Below are 22,632 nucleotides of genomic sequence, written 5' to 3' on the forward strand. Positions count from 1 at the left end.
GTGCAAGATAAGCTGGTAGTGGTGGTGGTGGTGGTGGTGGTATTAGTGACAGAACCTGCCGACTGTTGCTGAACCGTAGACCGTAAGAAGAAGGGCGATAGCAACGACGAATGTACTGACGGATATGGATATATGCACTGCTCTCGACTACCACTAGGCGGCTGTGATTCAGCTGCACAAGAAGACACGGAACCAGTAGGCCCAGACGATACAGGACGGGAGATGGGAGGGTAAGAGAGTTCGGGTTGCGGTTGGTGCGGGTGCTGCTGTAGTGTCGTGTCGGGTGTTTTTCGTCCGACAGCAAACTGATGATTATGATGAGGGGCCTCGTCACCTGCTTCGTCTCCATGATCGGGATAGTAATAGTCATTAGGCGGCTGGGATTGATCAGTGTGGGATCTAGTGTTTCGATATCAGTCGGATAGATCGCCACCATTGTTACCTTCTCGGACACTACTGCTGCTACCACCAACACTGCCACCTCCACCACCGCCACCTCCTCCCCCACCACCGACACCGCCACAGCCTCCATCTCTACCGCCGCCCGCGCCGGTAGACATTATCCCACTGCCTGTCACCAAACTGCCAGTGGCGGCTGACTGCATGATGCTGAGGCTGCCAGCACCAACACCACCTCCAATACTACTCCCCCCGACGCCGCCCATACTAGTACTACCAACGCCACCGCTCCCGACACCACCACCGCCACCGCCTCCACCACCGGTACTGCCGGGCGAGACGGATGCTGCTACCGCCGCCGCTACAGCCGCCGCAGCCGCCGCCGCGGTTGAGCTCGGAATGGGGGGGAATTCGGACTTGAACGAGCCCAGCGCGTAATTGGCAACGGCTGCCGCCGCGGAGAACTGCTCCGACTTGAAGCTGTTCGCGACCGCGGCCGCCGCCGTAGAAAAATCGGGCTTGAAGCTACTGTTTGCGGCGGCAGCCGCTGCCGAAATGGCTGCTGCCGCCGCAGCCGCTTGCGACGCCATCGTGGGGGAAAGCATGTTTTCGAACTTTCTGGTGTCGGGGTTGAACATCGGATGCTTGAACTTGCAATGCGTGCGCAGATTATCGCTTCTGGTGTAGGTCGCCCGGCAGAGTGGACATTCGAAGCGGCCCGGAAAGTGCACATGATAATGGTTGCGTATGTGGGTGACCACTTTGCCGCAAAGCTTGCACCGATGCAGATTACAACCGCCTGAGAGCCGTTCAAAGGTCAGCCGCATGTGCCAGGCCTTGGAGCCTGTTGGGAAGATATACATACACACAGAGAAGAGAGAGAGAGAAAGACCAAAGAGAGAGAGAAGAGAAGAGGGATAACAAAAACAATGAGATTGTCACACGCGAGGTCCTTTTTTAACTTTTGGTTTTTTTTTGGCTTTTGATTTTTTTTTGACAGTTTGAAACAAGTAGCAGTTGGTAGTAGTAATAGTAGTAGTATAGTAGTACAGTAATAGTAGTAGTAGTAGTAGTAGTAGTAGTAGTAGTAGTAATAGTAGTAGTAGTAGCAGTGGAAGTACTAGTATTATGCCAGTTAACATAGTAGTAGAAGTAGTAGTTATGGTAGTTGTAACAGTTGTAGTAGTAGTGGTAGTAGTAGTAATAGTACTGAAAGTAGCAGTGATATAGACGATGTTTATGAGATTGTGTACGTGATGTTGACGTGCTAGAGACACCTCTTGTTCCTTATTTTCCTCGTGTTGATGTGTGTGTATGTGTGTCGTGTGTAATAATGAAAGAGACTATGTCCGCTATGTCGTTTCTGATTGGGAAATAATGCTACATGAACGTGTATGCTCTGACAGATATGAGGAAAAAGGGATAAGTTGGGCAAAACAAACTGTTTGGTGGAATATGACATATAGTTTGACGTTGAGATATATAGGACAGAACAGATAGTACACAGAAATAAGGTTAGTGGAGAGGGTATTAGTGTAACACAGAGAAAGGCAGCAATAAACAGAGACGAGGACAGATAGATAGGTTAGCGTAAACACAGAGGTACAAAGATCGTGAGCTAAGATGAGGATACACATAGATATATTATCAGTAATGATCAAGCGCCCATTAAAAAATAAATTAACAACACACATTCAATTCGATATTTAAATTGGGAAAAACCAAATTTACGATAAAATATAAAATTTCAATCTCAATTTACAGCACCCATACACAGCTTTAGGACTTTAAAACCAAATTATCACGGAACCTTACAAATGTCCGGCAGCTTAATTGAGTGTTGCTTGGGTGTTTTATACTACCAAATGGAGCGCTATATGATTGTTCAACCGGGAATTTGCAGCCCGTCGCGAGATATGAAATGTTCGAGTCTTTACTCAAAATGATCCTTAACACAGTGCAGAGGGCGTAATAGACATAGAGAAGTTTAATGGATAAAGGAAACATAGAAAGAGCAAGGCGTAGAGAGTTGTCCAGATGGGCAGATAAAAGAAGGGAAGAAGAAACTCAGTGTGACCAACGGATATTTTGAATGTTTGTCATGTGGAGTTGGGGGTGGGATGTGGAAGAGTGTATGTGTGGTACTGTTGTTTACATAATTTACTTCGCCTTTTTTATACTAAAAAGCGCTGCAAAAGCGCTAGTCAAAATTATCTTTTCTTTGCGATAAGTCAATAAGTTATAGATTGTTTTTTTTACAAAATTTGTACACAAAAAAAGAGATCTTACTGACCTGACCAACACCAAGAGAAAAAGCTCAAAGATAACAAATTTTAAACGTTTTTTTTTTTGTTCGTACTGGTGCTGAAATTCAGAGTGTATTTGTGTGCGTGACAGAAGAGAATACACTCTTCGTATCAGTTTTATTTAACACACGTTATTTATATAATCAAATTCACCCAGTGAAAACCAATCAAAACGTAAAAAAACAACCGGACAATTGATATAAACATAATTTACAATATCACTTCCCCACTCCAATTTTTCTCCTTCCCCTTTTGCCCTTCCCCATCCTTAAAAACAAAACGCACACAAGCGCGTGTCTGCGCTTCTATTTACAATGTGTTGGTGGGTGTGTAACAGCAGTAGTAGAAGTAGTAGTAGTAGTAGTGGTAGTAATGGTAGTAATAGTAGTAGTAATAGTAGTAAACAACATTGGTAGAAAGAGAAGTAGTATGACGATGTGTATGTTGGAGTAGACAACCAGACAGCAGAGAGAAAGAGTGTAAAAGGTGAAAGAGTGAAAAGGTGTAGGTAAGAAAAGGAAAGGACTATTAGAGCTGACGGTAGAGGAACATAGATTTTGCTACACGCGCGTATACAAACAATTTATTGGTTTTTGCTTATAATTTTGTTTTTCATTCTTTTTGCTTCCTCTTCTATTGTTTGTTGTGGATGTGTGTGTATTTGAGGTGCGTTGTGTTTCGGTTGTAGTTTGTTTTCGTTTTGTTTACGTTTTCTTTACGTTTCTCTCTTACATTTCCTTAGTTTAGCGTTTTATTTGAAAAAAGAAGGTGGCGGCAATTTATTTGGTTGAAGTAAACAGGAACATAAAAAACCAAAACAAAAATCAGTCCCAGTCACAAGGAGAAGACCACAAAAAAAGATAAAGAAGTCGTCTAGAGTTTAGGGTGCTCGATAGATTAAGGGTACGCAAGGATTAGAACAGTTCAAAATGGTACACGTAAACGACGCTTGCATAAACAATAACTGAAATATAGTAATCGTTTCTTTTTTGCATGAGAAGACAGAGAAGTAGTAACAACACACACACACAGAGCGGTACATTCAGACACAATGAGTTTTTTTTTGAGAAAAAATGGTGAAGAGCGTACTACAACATCACACAACAGAGGATAATTCAGAACATTCAGAAATAGATTTATGTGAGGGAGTGTGTTTGTTTTTTTCAAGTGTATTGGCTTGTGTATAAAAGAGAGAGAAAGAGACAGACAGAGATTGAGGGACAATTGGCAGCAAAGTAAGAAAACGACGGGTAAGAAACCGACGACAACACAACAGATACAGCCAAGGACATACGCCATCTTGTTTTTTGCCTTTGCCGGTAGTAGCCGGATAGTAGTTGACGACAAACATCCCCTCCTAGTTTTTTTTTCTTATGTTTTCGAAGCGCGAATTTCGCGGCTAACGTGTGTTCTTTTATAGCTGTTTTCATTTGCCCGGGTTTTTTGGGCTACGCTACATCAATCAACAAACGCATACACAATGAGTAATAAACAAACGAACATACAAACAGGGAAAACACGCACACACACACACATTCACACACACACAACAACACACTGCTTGCTAGAACAAGAAGGAGATAGGAAGGAGTAAGAAGAAGTTGAAACGGCGAACAGCAAGCAGAGAGCGCACCAGTAAACAACAACACCCAGTTGACATCAACACACACACACACACACATCGATAGCTGGAATTGTGATCCTTGGTAAGTGTGTGTGGCTTGCAAAGAACAAACGACATCGAGAGCAAAAGAAGAAAGAAGAAAAACGATCCATTAAGTGGTGTACAAGAGAGTGTTGTGTCTGTGTGTTGGTGTATTCAAAATGGTGTTTTTTTTTAATACGATGCAGTTGCATGGAAAGAAGCGTAAAATACGTACAAGTGCAGCGAATGTAAACGAGTACAAGAAACAACGAAACAATAACACAATAATTGAGTTGACAACCGTACACGCGCGACTAAAACGGACCCCAACGGTACACACGCACAGAGAGAGAGAGAGAGAGAGCAAGAGTGACATATAAGTATATAAAAGTAAAACGTCAAAATCACGAGTGAAAGGAGATATGTATGTGTGTGTGTATCATATGAACAAAAAAAAGTAAACAAGAGGAACTAAGAGAAACTGATGCAACTGAGTGGACAGTGACATGCGTGAACGTTTGACGTTTCGACCAAGCCATGAATACTTATGGATGAGAGCCTCATACTCACTCACTCTCTTATCCACCCTCACCCACCTACTCGTCACATAAGCGCTTGACACGTAGTATCTGGAGTGACGTTTAAGTGTATCGCCATACGCAGCTTTCACCAATGTCATTTTACTGTCAAGCAATATGGCGAGCTTTAACAGCTTAATCTGACCTAGGCTAGTGTGTCTTAAATCGAAACTGGAAGAATCGCAGCACGATAATGGACATGAACGTGTACAAAACGGTGTCATAGTGTTATGCAGTGACGTCCGCCAACGCTCCGTAATTCGTATCGAGGACTTGTGAAGCAGGCCAAGACTGCGGATCGGTTGTAGTGCCTGGTAAGTATACAGAGGCTAAATCAAACGAAAAAAGATACTACGACACGTCAAACTGCTACTGTAACAGTAAGCCAACGGGTTTGAAAAAATAGCGAAAATTTAAATGAAAGTGTTAAACAAATATCAAATACACTAACCACGCACTCTTCTGCTACCTTTTTCTCTCTCGCATTCACTGGCTATCGTTCGCTCTCTCGCGCTTTCTCTTTCCCTCTGCATTTCGCAGTGAGTTTCCAATGACAGTGAAGTGACAGGTCTGGATGTTGGCTACTGCTATACGGTAGTCGGTCTCACGGTACAAAATCAAAACGCACACCAACAAATCCCCAGATTACCCGATTGACAACTAAATTAATAATAATCACTACTAGTCCCTTTACCTCCAGATATTCAACGTCCACTTGTATGGATGAAAAATTTTGGCTTATCGAACATATTGTTCCCTATTACACTCGTCCCAATTTGACACTTATACCCAAGTGCGTGTGAGTGAGCTACTATTTTACCCCTTCCCCTCCTACTTCTTTCCCCATCCGACTTTCAGCAACGAAAATTCCCACTCTCGAATCGCTTAAGAAGATGATCGATCCCGTGGATTAAAAGTAGTAATATTGTAGTATTAGTTCATGTTTGGTTTTAATCTCCTCCCTCTTCTCTCCCTCTACTACTCTCGCTGTCTCCCTCGTGAACACACACACAAATGCACGGATTGGAGCATTTTTTTCGCGTTTGTGACATTTCTACATGCGAAAGAATATAACAACAAAAACATGAAAAAAAAAAACAGGAAAGGCCCAATATTTTTTTGTGTTGTTTTTGTTCATGTTCTTGTTTGCTTTCCTTATGTTTTTTTTTGTTGTTGTGTTTTCTTTTGTTTTTTTGTTACTATCTCTAAATATCACATCATACGATTTATCTAATGTTTAGTTTGGTTGTTGGTGGTTTAGCTCTGTTTTGTTTTCTCTTTCTTCTTTTCACATTCGCTTGTTCTTCTCTCTCTCTCTCTCTCTTTCTCTTCTATATTGGTTACTGCTTGCCTTCATTTACGTACTTAAACATTACGTTTGTATTTTGTTTTGTTTCATAACACTATATAAGGTATCATTAAGCCCATAAAGTTTGTGTGTGGTTGTGTGTTTGTGAATGTGTCTTTTGTTTTTCTTCTGTTTAACGATCTACGATTTTTTACCCACTACCACATCATCATACGACGACAACTCGGGATGTTTTTCTCTTTTCTCTCTCTTTCTCTCCCTCTATCTTTTTCTCTCTCTTGGTTATTTTGTCTGTTTTTTTTTCTTTTTCGTTTAGCAGTTCAATATTTAGTTTAATACTATGCATTGTTCGCTTTGTTTCTTTTGTTCCTTTAAATGGGGAGTTGGCTTCTATTGTTGTTCATTTTGTATGAGTATTAGTTATTCATCTTTTTCTTTTTCTTTTCTTTTTGCAGTTGGGATTATTGGATACATAAGTATTTTATTATTTGTTTTCGTTTTCCTTTGTGTATGTTTGTGTCTATAAATCTATCTCAACTACGCAAATTGGTACACTATCGGTAAGTTCACTAGTTTATGTTGGATTTATTTTCTGTTGACTTTTGTTATTCTTCGTCTGCTTCTCCTTCTTTTTGTTACCAGGGGGAGGGCCACCTACGCATATAAATATAGTTTCCATATCATATAAAAATATAAATGTATATGTGTTTGTAGATACTTCTACTGGTTTTCGCTTCTTCTTCTTGTTAATCTGCTGCTTCGGTTACTGTTATCCTCTGTTAGCTTTTCTGTGTCGGAATGTGTATACATTTTGTATTTCATATATAATTGGCTGTATTATATTTGTGTATATGTGTGTGTGTGTGTGTTTATGTATGTGTGTGTTTGTTTTTGTTCCTGTAAGATGCTGGCTCGTCACTAAAAAACTTTTCAACTTCTACACCTAAACCGCGAAGCACTCTAATTGCCTGAGCACAATTGTTACTAAAAATGGCTTCCCATTTGTATTTTCTTGTTCCCCCCCCCCCCTCACCCCAATCCTAAAAAGTTTTACTACCATAGTTTGGTTGGGTATTGGTTTCGTTAATTTTTACTAGAAACGTAGATAAAAGCACGCACCCACAGCAACGAAGAGAATATGTATGTGTGTGAGAGAGGGTGGGATAAAGGACACGGGCGCAACGAGACAACGTAAACGAGAACGCAACAACGACTACAGTTTGAAATAGGCAACGCACTACGAATTAGAGTAACCCCGTCTTTGCTGCAAATGGAGCCATTTTTAAAGATCATGTATATATATAGAGAGAGAGAGAGAGATAGAGATAGTTATGCAGAAAATCAATTACAGCTAACCATCGCCGCATCCTGTCTAGACGACAACGCACATACAGAATGAACTAGCTAAAAGAGTTATAAGTATAAGCAGGAGAAGGAAAAAAGATAAAAAGAGAGAAAGAGAGCTATAGAGAGCGAGTACGAATCAAATCAACTTCAAACAGCGATCGCGTACGTGGGATAACAGAAAGAAGGGCTTATATCCCACAAGTTCTCGACGCCTACCATCAGAGCAAAATTCGTCCAATAAGCTGCCAATAACCGCCTAGAGAGGTATGCAAATCGCATAACAAAACTGTAAAAAAAAAATCCTGATCAACAACATCGTCCACTAGACAAACTGTAATTATGGATACCTCTTACTTACTAAACCTCTTATCTTAAGATCATTCTGTTCCCTACGAGTACTTGTTGCTATCTCTCTCGCTCTCGCTCTATCTCTCTCGCTCTTACTTTATCCTTATCTCTCTCGTTCCTGTATTTGGTTCTCTAACATATAGGCGGAAGAGAGAAGGTTCAACCCATCAACAAAGTGTGTAAGAGTGTCTCATGCATATGAGACCACAAACTATACAGTAGTACACCATGTGGGGGCACTGTTTATATTCTGGAATGGGGACGATTCTTTCACATTAGTTTGTGCGTGTATATATCTGTAACACCCCAACTACACCGATTAGCACCATACGACCACCACCACCACCACACCGCGCAGGTAGTCGACTACGCGCCAGGACGCGTATGTATAACACGTCTAACGCACAAAGAAGGCAACACTACTACACTAGGCATGAATGTGTATGTCTATACGCGCATATATATGTATAAGTGTCATCCATACTGTGGGTGAACAACAACGACAAGTACTGGGACGTTTAAGCTCCCTCATAGGGAGTCCTTCCCAATGAATCCGACGTGCAGCAACCCTAACCCTGTTCTTCACACTTAGTAATAGAGCTAGTAGACCTGTCGTCTATGCTCTCTCACTCTCACTTCATCTCTTTCTCTCTCTCTCTCTCTCGCTCTTTCAGAACACACGAACATCACACCTGGATAAGGTCCACAATATGGTTCAACCTACCGCCCACCCATATTACACGAACAGGTTCTTCTTATACTTCAGTCGCTGCTTGTTACGGGCGGCGCTTAATCACATGTGTACGATGTGGTTGTAGAACCGGTCCCTCAGCTCCGGATGCTTCACCTTGCAGTGTGCCTTCATATTGTCTCGCCGGGTAAACTTCTGTCCGCACACCGGACACTCATGGCTCTGGGGCCGGTGTATGTTGGCGTGGTGCCACCGGTTCGAGACGGTCTTGTGACAGCTGACGCAGCTGTACAGCGTCGGAAAGGTACCGGTAAGCTGTATGAACAGTGAGGAGTAGTCAATGTTGTGATCGCGCCGTGTCGTACTCGATCCACCACCGCCGGCCGCACCCCCCGACGCACCACCACTATTACGTAGGGGACCACCACCACCGCCGCCGGAAGCGCCACTGCTACCACCTGCTCCTCCTCCACCTCCTAGGTTTATCTGACCGTCGGAGGGATCACCTGTTACGAGGAAGCTGCCGGGTGGTGGGCCACCACCACCACCAGCACCGCCATTACCACCGCACAGGGAAGTCGACGATGCTGAGGATGAGGACGATGAAGACGACGATAAGGACGCCGGTGTCGGTGGGGTCGTGGACGTGGCAGACGGTTTACTACCGCCTCGATTGCTACCATCCGGTTGGCTAGTGGCGTTAAGAGCGGCCGCCGCCGCTGCTGCTGCTGCCGCTGCCGCCACCGCCACTCCCGTGCGTGCAGCATCACTGGCACTGTTAAAGGCACTGCTCGCAGCGTGATTGTGCTGCTGCAGAGGATGATGGTGTGATGCGTGCGGTGGGTGATGGTGGTGCTGATGGTGATGACCGGTGTTGGTGGTGTTGGAGTTGGTGTTGTGGTGATGGGATAGGTGATGTCCCCCAACATACTGCGACCCGTTCGTGATGCCGCCTCCTGCCCCACCACCACCACCACCACCACCACTACCTCCTGTTACTCCTCCACCACCTGAGCCACCACCTGCTGCTGCTGCTGCTCCTAGGCTCGCTGCCAGCCGATGATGTTCGACCAGGGACTCCACGAGGCTACCGCCGAGCGGGAGTGGGACGGTACTGAAGCCAAGCATACTGGCGGCAGCAGCAGCAGCCGCCGAACCGTCACACCCGAGTCCTCCACTACCTCCACCTCCTACACAGTCCGCCGAATCGGAACGGTGGTGATTACTACGGTTCTGCTGTTGCTTATCTGACCCTATAACGGAACCACTTGCCCTACTCCCTAAACCTGACCCTCCTCCTCCTCCTCCTCTACCTGCATTTTCATAGTCTGCACCTTCGCTACTTCCACCTCCTGCACCGCCTGCACGGCTTCCATTAACGCAGCCACCTCCACCTCCTCCCGCTGCCAAAACGGCATTCACAACCACTCCTGAAGCAAGATCGTGATGATGCAAACCGGCACGATGATGGTGGTGACGTGACGCCATCGCTAGACGCAACATACGGTCACCTGCAAAGCACACAGGCACACAAGAACGGCGTCACCGAGTGCGCGCCCTCGCCCACAACACATTCGCCTCCGAGAAACAGAACATAAGTAAAAAACAACAAAAAATACGTCGAAACCAACATAACCAAAACTGAAACAAATTGTACACCTCTCGGATAACCAAAAAAAAACAACATATTAAAAAAATCACAACAACAACAACAAATAAAAGGAATAAAAAGAAAGAAAAAACACACACGTACAACGAAACGGGGAGTTGATTTGATAATGGAAAGAGACAACAACAACTAGAAAACAAAAGGGAGAAAATTGAACAGAACTAAGACGGACATATAAGAGATGGAAATTCCATTGGAATAGGAAATTTGGGAAGCGCTCTTTAGCTCAGAATCGCTCCGAACGGATTATTTCAAGAGTTGCGGCGCTTTTTATACTCTCGCGCGGCCCAGCGGACAAAAGTTTATCTCTCACACGCACGCTCACACAAACAATTAAGTAATTCGTTACTGGAATTTTAATAGCATGCGTGTGTTGGTGTTCTTTATCTTATTTTTAATTAATTTCAATCTGATTTTGGTTTCGTTGTACGTTTGTTTTCTTATTTTTTTCCCTTAATTGTAGTTGTTTTTGTGATTTTATTTTGTTTTTTTTTTTTATTTATATTTACTAAAAGGTATCAAAGGCAAGGATTTAATGGAGGATATTAAAAGAAAAAAAAACTAAAATAAAAAAAATGTGAAACAAACTGATGTTTTTTTTTCTTTAAACAGGAGGCACTCAAATGCATGACTAATATTTAAACATGAGATATTGATGTAATATGTAATAGATATATGATTATAACTAGTTTTGTATTAATTTTTGGTTTAACCGATTCGGGTATAATTATTTTGTTTTTCATAGTTTTGTTTTTTTCCGTGTTTTGAATGCAATCTTTTGCTAAACTTGGATTGGATTTCGTCTAGAATTTGAAAACAATACATATGCCGCACTATAGTATAACACTCAGGTAACGTTCCAAAACAATAACAGAAAACTCATAATCAACTATCAACCTAGGAACACATTATGTCGTAATCATAAGGCGTGTGTATGCGTGTGTGGGTGTGTTTGTGTGTTTAAAAATAGAATCTAGAACAGAAACGAGGGAGAGGAGGAGGAAGGGGAAGGAGGTGAAAGGTTAAACAAACAACAACAAAAGTCAACAATTAAAAACAAATTGAAACAAAACGGCAAACAAGGAAAAACGGAGAGCCTATGCTATATATGTATGTATATATGTAAGAAAACGATAACATATTGATAACTATTCTAATCGCTAATGTTTATGCGTTATGCTTAGAGCTATTCTTATATAAACTGCACTAGGGGTTTTCGCTTTACAAATTTGTGGGGACTGGGAAGAGTAAAACGTATTACGCTAAAACTAAAGGCTCGAGTCAGCATGAATGTGTGGGTGGGTTTGGATGTGGATGGAGCCAGGAGAGTGGAGAAGGCCTTTTTGGAATTGCAAACGGAACAACAAACAACAACGAACGAAACAAAAACAAAGGTTTCGAAACACACAACAGCAACTAATTATAAACAACCAAGAGATGAATTGGACGAAACCTCCTTCCACACACACTCACAAAGATGTAGAACGGAAGAACGTAATGGCGGCAGCCCGGACGACGTGCTCTAACACTAAGCCACGTTTAAGTATAAAGATAATGCTGTATGGAACTGTATGGGTTGTCCCTCTAGCCACTACTACTACGTGAGTATTAAATGGTGTGTGTGTTGGATCGCCGCATTATTGCGCTGCCTTAATAATAGCTGAATAAGGACGTAAACTCAAACGACACTTATTAAGGCACACAAAACACTAAATGTTTTTAAACGAAAAAACAAAAAAAAACCCAACAACAAAAAAAAGGAATAGGTAATCAACATAAGTGATATTTGAGGGAGTGAGAGAGAGATAAAGAGTAGCGAATGGGTGAAAGAGATAATGATGGGGAAAAAAGAAACAAAAAACACTAATAACGTATCCGCGGCACCGCATCAAGCGACTAGTTAACGACACAGGTTTGCAACTAGAGAGTATAAACAAACAGCTATACATTACAACAAAGGGAAATGCTTTGGGGCTTTTTGGGTTTTGTATTTTAAAATATTGGGCTGTGGCTGTAGTTGAAAGAGAATGAAGTATTTAGTTCAGTGGTAATGTACCGGGTACTCTAATGCTATTCTAATGGATGGCGAAATGAAACGAAAAAACAAACCAAAACACTCGCTACCATACGAGTTGTTATGTTAAAGATTTTTCGTTTGTTTGACATGATGAATTGACGCAGAATGAGCACGGCAAGAGTAAAAAACAAAATGATGCTAAACAATGAACAAAAAAAAACGAACCAAAACGAAAACTAACTAACACAAATTAAACAAAAAAAAAGGAAAAACATTACCACAACGAACAACAAAACTGAGCTGTCGCTAAGAGTTTCACAAAACAGTTGACGAACGAACATTCAAAACGGTACTGCTGCACTAAAGTTCTATCTATTTTGGCACACACACACACTTTGAAAATACACGTTAGAAGGCATCGGTAAAAACAACGGAGAATATATGTTAAAACATAAATGAAAAACAAACACACACACAACTGTGGAAAGTAAAGGAAACGAAACAACGAAACAAAACTAAAATGTTGCAGGGATATATAGCGAACACTACACACTCTAACTAACCGTACGAAACGAAAACGATCATTAAAAGAAGAACAAAAAGAAACAAAACAGGTGATGAAATATGAAGAACACAAAAACAAAATGATAAAAGTGACAACAACAAAAAAAACACGAAAAAATCGAACATATAAAATGAACCGGAACATTGTGAGCAATAAGGAAAGAACGAGAAAACTGGAGAAACAATAATAATTCGATCTTCTCTCCACTTCACAACAACAAAACCTGACAAAACTTGTATTGATTGAGGGGGGCGGTTAAGGGTGGAGGGGGGGAGGATAACGGGAGGGGAAGAGAAAAGAATGGCGCTACCCATCGCCATGTTGAAATTTGTTGTATCACAACAGTTTTTTTCTGTTTTGTGTCACAATTTTTTGCGTCGTTCGCTTTTCACTGTAGCTCTTTTCTCTACTTTGATTATCTTGTACATGATTTGTTTGTCGCTGTTGGTTGTTTTGCTTTGTTACGTTTGTAATTTGTTTTGATTTTTCTTTGATGCCTTTTGCATGTTTCCGCTGTGTCGCATTATATTTGTTGGTTTTCTTTTTTTTTTAAATTTTGTTTGAGTATTTTATTACTTTCAATATTTCTTGTACTTCTTCCATAGCCTCTGACTATTTTTGTATATTGTTTTTTTTTATTAATTTAAACAATTTCATCAGTATTACTGCTGCATTATTATGACAGCTGGGTACATGGTCACTTCTTTTAAATTTATTTAAAAAAAACCTTGACAGCACCACACGATTTTTGTTGTATTTTTTAACCGACTGTTGCATTTTTTAATAAATAAGTCCCCGAATATATCTGTCACACTTTCTCTTACATATTACGCGAAAGAACTTTATGTACTCAAAAACACGAATGGGCTGCTCTCGTATAGAGGTCATTATGTCATCTCATTAAATCAAATATGACGTTTGAACCGAATCTTGCGAGCATGGTATCATAAACCGGGGTGTCGAACAAAATAAATCAACACACAGATTTGTCTTACTGACAGTAAAATATCGCTGCATAAAGCACATCCCTTTTACCCGTAACAAAAAGTTTTGAAAGCATTTTGCTTGCATAAAAATACCTTAAAGAACCGTTGAAGCCATCAGAAAACTAAGAAAAGATCATTTTTGTCATACGCACAAAAAACGAATGTCAGCTTTAACCATAACAAAACAGTGCACTGCATTCACAACTTTTAGTAAACTTGTGTATAAGTAAGTAATGTTGTTAACAAAACGTTAGAGAAAAGAGAAAGTGTTGTGCAAAAAAGAGACACGATAAAAAGATAAACGGAGAACGATAAAAATTACACAAGACAAGGGTTTGACTGTTCGGAGAAGCTCAAAGAGAAGAAACAGTTGCAAGGAAGCCACAGAAATATTTGTTTTACGAAAAGCAAATTACACGTCAAATGGTACGGAGATATACCACCGTGCGATGGAAATGTCAGGGAAAATTGTTTGAATCTGTCAAAACTGCAATTTTCGAGTGTATAAGTGTTCGTTGAGCATTGCATATAGAGTAAGTTTTTTTTCTATCTATCTCTCTCTCCCTCCCTCTCTTTCTCTCTTTCTTTTTCATTATCATTTCTTTTACCTGGATTAACTTTTCTGTTCGCTTTCTCGGACGATATTCACAGATAACGGTTGGCGAAAAGTACGATCTCGAGAATTGCATACATTTAGGCGCTCTTTAGTAAACATCCGTTGACGTTCGGGACACTCTCTCTTCTTTCAAAAGCGGAGACCATAAACTCGAATCGGGTAATGCAACCATTTTGTGGCCGAGAAATCAAGAAATATCGGCCAGAAATTGTGCTAGTGTAATAATACTCGCCCTATAAAAATTGTAATAATACTCAAGAAAATGTGTTTTTAATAATACTCGCCCATGTTGAATTCTAAATTGGGCAAATACCCGACAGTGTATAGATTCGCACAGCTTTCACACGCTCCAACACACACACACGGAAACAAAAAATAGTATGTGGCAATAGTGGCCTTATTAGTAGATGAATCAAAGCTGATTTTCCCCCAACAAGCATGCACACACATGTGCATAAAGGTAGACGAACCCGAATCGCGATAATGGAGATTATCATAAGTATATCTAGGCACATTTTTTCCGTCGAAAGAGATGTGACAAATAGAAACAAAAATAGGAATAAAAACGAACAACAAAAGGTTTATCGTCGTATACCGAAAGATACTTACTCGCAGCAAAGAAACATTCACGGTTGAATTGCATAGCGACACACACACACACACACACACTTGCATACTTGCGTTTAGCATGTGTTTAACTGTGTATGGCTGTGTCGATGTGTGTGTATACGTATACGTAGATTAATACATAAAACAATGTCCATACAATTCACAAAATCGTCGCGTGCGCGTGGACCCCGGTACACACTCTTGCACAGGCAGAGAACCAACCAAACAAATGACTCTGGCAACTGTGCGCCCTTTTTTGTGGCACATTTTGCACCGTAGAAAGAGTGGGGTTTTCATTTCTTTATATTCTGTAACTCGCTTTTACTTTTTTTTTTTGCTTTCTTTTCGTGTCTTTGCTTAACAATACTGAAACGATCGCTGAACTCAAATATAATTTACGGAAGTAGAAGTAGAAGAAGTAGTAGAAGTAGTAGTAGTAGTAGTAGAAGTAGAAGTAGTAGAAGAAGAAGAATGCGAGGAAGAATAAGAGATAAAAGAAGGAGATAAGATAATACAAGACGATGAAAGGTGAGATATGAAGGAAACAAAACATGGATACAAAACATGGAGAATGAATGTTGAAAGAGAATCACGAACAAGTGTGGTTAGTAAAAATGAAAAGAGAAAGATAGAGAAGAGAGAAGAAAGATACAAATAAATAAAACGAAACAAAACAATGGAAGGAAATCAGAAGGAATAAAACAAGATAATAAATGCAAAGTAATTGTAATAAGGAAAACAAAAACGAAAAGTCTATAACAGTACAGGATGCTACAACAAACAGAGATTCGTAACCCGTTTTTGGTACGAGAAATAGGTGCAAAAAGGCGCACACACACACACAAACATGTTGGGTGCGTGTCACTGAAACTTCTGATCCAAAAGCAGCTGATTACAGCCAAAATTATATTAATAAATAAAAAGGTACCGGTGTAACAAAAAAAATCAGATAATGTAGCAATGGATATAAATATTGTGAGGAACAATAAAATATATGAAACTCCATAAATTATGTCTTTTTAATCATATAAAAGAAAATAAATTTAAAAAAACTAGCAAAGTGGTTAATAGACGTGAGGGAATAAAAGGTAAAGAAAGAAAAGACATATAAAAAGTAATAAAAAAAAATACGTTTGTTCTCCATTTTGCAGCGTATTTTTAAAGCATAAAAAACAGGAAGGTTACTTTTTAGCACACTCTTTAAATGAAAATATCGAAAAGAAAAGAAAAAAACAATGGATAATGAATGTGTGGGCAGGGGGAGAGAGCTGGTATAAGCGAAAAGGGGAAAAAAACTTTAAACGCGCCAAAACGTTACACACGTTTACACAGCGAAAACTAAATCATCAAACACAATTCGCAACAAACAAACAAAGGTAGCAGCAGAGCCATGTATGGGAGATAATAGTAATAATAAATAAAACAAACAAAACAGAAATGTAAAACAAAAAGTGTGAAAAATGTTTAAAATAATAAACAAGTTTATGAAAGAAAACATTCACCATTAAAAACTTCTACTGCTCAGCACAAGCATGTAAAAAGCGATAGAAAGATAAAGAAAGTATGTGTGTGTGTGTGAGTGAGAGAAGGCGAAGAGAAGAAACAGAAGAGTGGAAAGAAGAAACATGGAAAATAGAAGAAGAAGAAAAAGAAATACGGAAAGTGTTGAACAATGGAGAAATATAGCGCGGGAAAGACGACAACAGGATAATAGTAGTGGTAGTAAATATACAAATAATGTATAAAAATAAAATTAAAAAAACGAACGTGTTAACACAGCACACGAACAAAACCCAGGTGTTGAAGAGTAAAATAAAACGAAAAAGGGAAGTAGTACAGACATACAAATATATTTATAAACCACGATGAAATATTTATAAATGTTCATATATAGGTATGTATATCGATATAATAGCTAGATAATCATGGTGAGCATGGCATATCTAAACAGAGATACACTAAAACGGGGGTAGCGCAGAAATGTTTGTGGTTAAATATATTGGTTCTAAGCCTAGATATTATTTTTTGAAAAAAAAAAACACTACAAACAGTACAACTACGGTATCAAAAAGGGGAAGAATAGGCATATTGAGAGAATGAACAAACAAAAAAGACAAACAATACGAACAATACAATCATAGAAAAGGGTTGGTAAGTGGTGGTAAGTAACGAGAAGGGTAAAGTAAAACACAATCGTACGTGTGTGGGGGAATTGGAGGAGTGGTGAGGAAGGGAAGCGGGGGGGGGGGGGGGGGTTGAGTAGCAAATACTTTCTTACAAACGATGAGCAAAACAAGCTAACTAAATAAAGCCAAGTAAAAGTATTGGTAGTAGTAGTAAGTAGTAAGTAGTAAGTAGTTGTGGTAGTAGTAGTAAGTAGTAGTAAAAAAACAAAGTAGTAGTAGTAATAGTAGTAGCACACAATGATGAAGATGAAGAGCAACGTCAACTAAAAGATACATATGTATGTGTGTGTGTAAACTGAGTGTTTCGAAAGAAAGAGAGAGAGAGATGTGGGTAGCGTGTTTTGTATTTTCTATTAAGAATGCAAGGTTTAATTGTATGAGTGTGTATATATGTAAGTGCTATTTCTTGTGTAGTTTTTGTATGTTAGGTAGGTGTAGAAAATGGGAATAGAGTAATAGGAAAATGAAAACAGGGGAAATAAACAGTAAGAGAAACAAAAACATTGAAGCGTTCGAGCCGAAACAAAAAAAAAACGATACCAAAACTAACAAGAGTATAAATATTTATAGTTATATATATATATAAGTGTGTGTTTAAATATAAAGGTATTTAAATTCACAAATGGTACTACAAACAGTCTCCGAAAAAAGGAACAAAACAAGGAAAAATATTAATCATCAAAATGGGTAAAAGATTTTTTGTTTTGCTTGGCGATTTTAGTTTCTTTGGTTAAATAATTTAAAATAAAATAGATATATAGAAATTGTTCCTTCTATATATTAATATGTATATGCGATTGTCAACGCATACATAAGCGCGGTACGGAATGTGGTGTGCCGAGAGACTAAAATTAAGGGGGACCTGACAAATCGTACCCCGCTTATGTATGCGTCGTCGCAAGAGCGTAGGAGTACTCTAAGAATGGGAGATTACAGACAGAAAGGAGTAGCAGATTAAATTAAGAGTAATATATATATATATATATTTTTTAAATATAAATGTAATAAAAGAAAAAACAATAAGAATAATGAAAATGTGTTCGTTCGCTCACCATCAATATTGTCTGGATGATCCGGATGTGACAAGTGTGCGTCACTGTCGCCGCTCTCGTTGAGCGACGCCATATTGCCGGGCGCTAGGATGTTGTTCATATCGTCCGCGTTCAGATTTATTGGTATAGGCTGTGCCATTTCCCGGCGTTGGCATTCGTCAAACACACAGCAAACAACAATAAACGGAGTAAGAGAAAGAGAGAACAATAGAAAAAACAACACAGATTAGTTGAAATGCCACCAGAGGTTTAAAGACTTAAAAAAGATGGCCGGTATAATAGGACTACAAAACAACTAAGAGCGAGGAAGAATACGGATGATGAAAACGAGGATTGTCAAGGCACTGTTTATGGTACGGGAGAAAGAAGCGGCTTTTACTTAGATAGTAACACACACACACACACACACAACCGCACGACGGAATTCTTTTGCTGATACCTTTCTTCTCTCTCTCTATCTCTCTCTCTCATCATATCACATACATACACCCTCCCTCTCACACAGCAGATAACTAAGTAACTAAGGTCTCATTCCCACCAGATGTCGCAACTAAGTACAAATGCGAACGAAAAAGTCGTAAAAGAATCTGAACTAAAAACAAATAAGAAACGCACTAAAAGGGCTTTTTGCTTTGCAGGATTTCTAGAGAAGCACAGGAGCAGAATTTATGTCCGGATAAGTAAAAAATGTGTGTATGCGTGTTTGAATGTTTTTAGTACGTCTGTGTGTGTGTAAGTGTGACATTGGTGTTCATTGAATGTGTATGTGTGCGTGTGTGCGCTAGTTACATGTTTCGATTTATGGCGCAGGTGGTTGAGGTGCGCGTGCGGTTCGAGTCCGATGCTCGCAGACATCTCGTCAGCATACAGCGGCAACTTGAGGGGCTAGAAGAAATATAGGGCGAGGTTGGAAAGAAGGGCAGTAAGTAAGGCGATGAGTAAGAAGGTTCAAGAGAGAAAAAGGGAAAGAAAGAGGGAAAGAAAGAGAGAAAGAGGGAGAAGAAACCCCCGGAAGAGTCCTCTTTTTTGTAGTTAAATAAGGGCGGCAGATGCTATCTCACTCGTGCACACATACACATACACACACACATACATACAAAGGTATATTAGCTGGAAGTAGAACACGTCTAGCGGACACTAGTTTGAAGATGACTAACTCGAGCCCTGCTTTGTGTAGTTATACAGTCCTGGCTCAGAGCTTAGCCCGAACCACACAAATAGGATCAGAATCGACCAAGGGATATTGAATTTGCTGAATGTCCTTGTGTCTAATTACATAACCTCGCAAACCCAACCATCGTCTGGACACTGATGGTTACAGACGTAATAGGTAAATTGCCTGTCCAGACAAAACACTCCCCACCAAACCTATCCATACACACACGCTCACCCTCAGACAGCGTCCTTCTTCCGACTACTCTACCCTCTCTCTCTTTTATAGACAACTGTCCGCAAACTAGCGGACGAGAGTATCTCCGAAACATGGCACACGCGCCCTCAGGTCATCTCTACCCGGGGATAATATGATTGTTTGTCCGCTCCGAACAAAAAGGGATTAGATGATGCATTTATAATGAGCCATTTCGCCATCCCCACCGACGGCTGTGTCAATTGTGAGAGAAAGGGTTGGTACGAGGCTGTCTCACCCCAAAAGATCCTTCGAGCCTAGCTATGAAAGGAGGACAATCTAGATTTTTTGTTCTTCTACTTACAAATTGCATTAGCATGGGATTAGTGAGAGCACGTCTGCCACCGTCATGTATACGCCCCTCGAAGCAACCTGGAGGAACGCTCAAAGTGCACAACCGGTACAGCGTCCCTAGCGATAATGACAGTCGGCGGTACTACAGGTAATATACGCAACAACAACCTCAATCTCTATCAGGCGTAAAACATTGCATACGCAGCGCTGCTGGACGTTTTTGTTTGTAATGGTCGATAAAATTCAGATTTATTTTCGATCGTTTGCTTGCGCACAGAAGTGGTGCGCGCCTTCGAGGTACAACACTACTTAGTAGTACAACACCTAAGGTAAAAATTTGACACCAAGTGTCGTTAGAAGGTTTTCGAAATGCTTAACTCTAACATCTGTATCAAGTGGTCCCGGCGTAAGGACCGTTTTCTATGCACTAGGATGACGTTTTGCAAGCTGCACTTCGTTTTGTTTTTTTTTTTTTGTTTGTTTGTTGCTGGTTTGTAGTGTGAGGATTATGGCATAACCTCAAATATGGCCACTGGTGGTTACAATATAGTACAGCAGGAAACGCGGTGTGAGGAGACCTAGATATTCCTGCATAGCGAGCTTATGTAGCTGAGCTTTAGATGGCGGCCATCTCCCTTGTTTGTTGTTTCCCTTTTCCCGCGTGGCGAGGAAGTGAAACAGTGTGCAGGGAGAGAGTTGGTGTAGACGGTAGTATAGTGATGGTCAGGGTGTGGCGCTATCTGGTGGTGCAGTAATGGCGGTGGCAGCAGCAGCAGCCGCAGCAGCAGTAGTAGTAGTCGACGACTTCTCGCCACTATCACAGCCAATGGCAGTACGGCGCACCTCGGTCGCTTCCCGCTCGCTGCAGAGTCGGTGCGCCTTACACTTGTCGTGGTGGTTTACAATTTCCAGCCGAAAGTTCGAGTTGCCCTCGGCAAACGACGTCCTAATGTCCGGGATGTCGCCGCTCCAACGGCGACAGTACGTGCAGAACATGTAGTTCTTTTCCTCGTCGTACTTCAACCATTCGAACTGGTCGAGCCAGTTCAACCTAAAACGGCCACCTTTGCGGGAGGAACCGGTACTGGCCGCAACCATCTTCCCACCCGCACCAGCATGCCCCTTCGCACCGGATCCACCAGTTCCGCCGGTGGAGGCCGTCCGATAAGGAGTGGCGGTAGATGGGGGTGGTATGATGGTTGCTGCTGCTTTACCGCTACCACCGCCACCACCGGATGTTGTCCCGAATGCTGCCTCAAAGATTGCATCTGTTTTAGGATCCTCTTCAAAAGGACCGCCGCCATCACCACCGCAGGCAGTACTGTGGAAGGCTTCAACGGCGGCTAGCAACGATGAGTGCGATATCCCAGCCATCCGGCTGACCCTTCCACCAACCTCGCCACCATCACCGACTCCACCGTCTCCGCCACCATCACCGACACCACTACCACCACCACCAACAACACCACCGCCGCTGCCACTACCCATCCGGTGTGCCTTGTGCGCGAGCAGATAGCGCTGCAGGCAGGACTTGCTTTCCGGCCAGTCTGCAATGGAAGCGAGGGCGGCGGCGGCCGCCACAGCAGCGGCAGCGGCAGACGCAACAGCATTCGAATCGCCCCCGTTTCCTCCTCCTCCTCCTCCTGCTCCTTCGCCTGGTGCTAACGTTCCTTGGGCGGGTGACGCAGCGCTTCGCTTAGCCGGCGGTTCGAGCTGCAGGGCGTTCGAGAGCAGCAGTGAGCGCTTCGGCTGCTGATACCGTGTGGGCAGTAGTGCCGCCGCCGCCGTCACCTGCCCGTCTCTTCGTCCCCCACCACCACCGCCGCCGCCGCCGCCACCGTCACCATACATTTGCCGCACATTGGAGGCGGCTGACGACGACGCAGAGGAGGAAGAGGTGGAAGGACCAGAAAAGGAGATGATGGTACGCGGTACGGCGGAGAGCGAGAGGGACGGAAGCGGTAGGGAAGAGATGGAGCTGGTAGTAGTGACGAACGTGGTGGTGTTGGTGGTGGTGGTGGTAGGGAGCGCAGCCGCAGCCGCCACCATCGCCGTGGCCGCCGCCGTCGACGTCGCCGGTGAAGCCGATGATGACGGTGAAGCTGACATGATCGATGCAGACGGTTGTGCTTTCGATTCGTCTCCCCAAACATTTTTCTGTCAATACAATAGGAAGGGAAGGAGGAGTCAGTGCATGTCTCTCTTTTTTCTCTTGTTTTTTGCTTGTCGTGATTGGCAAAAATGTGCATGGGTTTCGGGGGGTGGGTTTGGTGGTAGTGGTGGGGTGTGAAGGAAGGGGAGGGAAAGTATTGAGGGGACACTAGGGACTAGGATAAGACTGTCCAATGTTCGGGATAAGGGAAGCAATGGGAAAGAGGATGTGCAAGGAAGGAGAAAAAGCGAGAGAGAGAGAGAGAGAGAGAGAGAGAGAGAGAGTGGACGACAGAAGCTTCTTCGGACGTACGCCAATTATAGCAGTAGTGTATGTCCACTTGTAAGCTCCCCTCTATTTCCCCCTCCCCCGTTAGCCCCATACTTCACTACCAACCTTCCTGCCGCCGCACCCTCTCTTCCCTGCCCCAGAACGCTCTTCGGCGGAAGATGTGT

The 22,632-nt window shown here is 41.9% G+C and overlaps 2 protein-coding genes across 14 annotated transcripts in view; both read right to left on the reverse strand.

The window, feature by feature from the left end:
• Nucleotides 1–383: 383 nt before the first annotated feature.
• Nucleotides 384–1,362, reverse strand: LOC118509913 (alanine and glycine-rich protein-like). Its single transcript, XM_036051197.1, has one exon. The coding sequence runs from the start codon at nt 1,260–1,262 to the stop codon at nt 414–416; it is 849 nt and encodes a 282-aa protein (XP_035907090.1). The 5' UTR covers nt 1,263–1,362; the 3' UTR covers nt 384–413.
• Nucleotides 1,363–6,531: 5,169 nt separating this feature from the next.
• Nucleotides 6,532–22,632, reverse strand: part of LOC118509861 (mediator of RNA polymerase II transcription subunit 13-like) — a 78,668-nt gene continuing 62,567 nt past the window's right edge. For 11 of the 13 annotated variants that reach the window (XM_036051094.1, XM_036051138.1, XM_036051103.1 and 8 more), the window contains 3 exons: nt 19,113–19,208; nt 18,324–18,453; nt 6,532–10,134 (listed from right to left, as the gene is read on the reverse strand). In XM_036051094.1, coding sequence (XP_035906987.1) covers nt 8,726–10,134; nt 18,324–18,453; nt 19,113–19,208 — 1,635 coding nt within the window. In that variant the 3' untranslated portion in view covers nt 6,532–8,725. Of the gene's footprint in view, nt 10,135–18,323; nt 18,454–19,112; nt 19,209–20,255; nt 22,183–22,632 lie in introns of those variants that run through there. The other 2 variants (XM_036051173.1, XM_036051183.1) reach the window with 2 other exon arrangements.

This window comes from Anopheles stephensi, chromosome X, assembly GCF_013141755.1.
Source record: "Anopheles stephensi strain Indian chromosome X, UCI_ANSTEP_V1.0, whole genome shotgun sequence".
Lineage (NCBI taxonomy): Eukaryota > Metazoa > Arthropoda > Insecta > Diptera > Culicidae > Anopheles > Anopheles stephensi.

Coding starts and splice junctions, on each gene's coding strand:
- LOC118509913 (XM_036051197.1), bottom strand. CDS start 1,262: ATGTATATCTTCCCAACAGGCTCCAAGGCCTGGCACATGCGGCTGACC.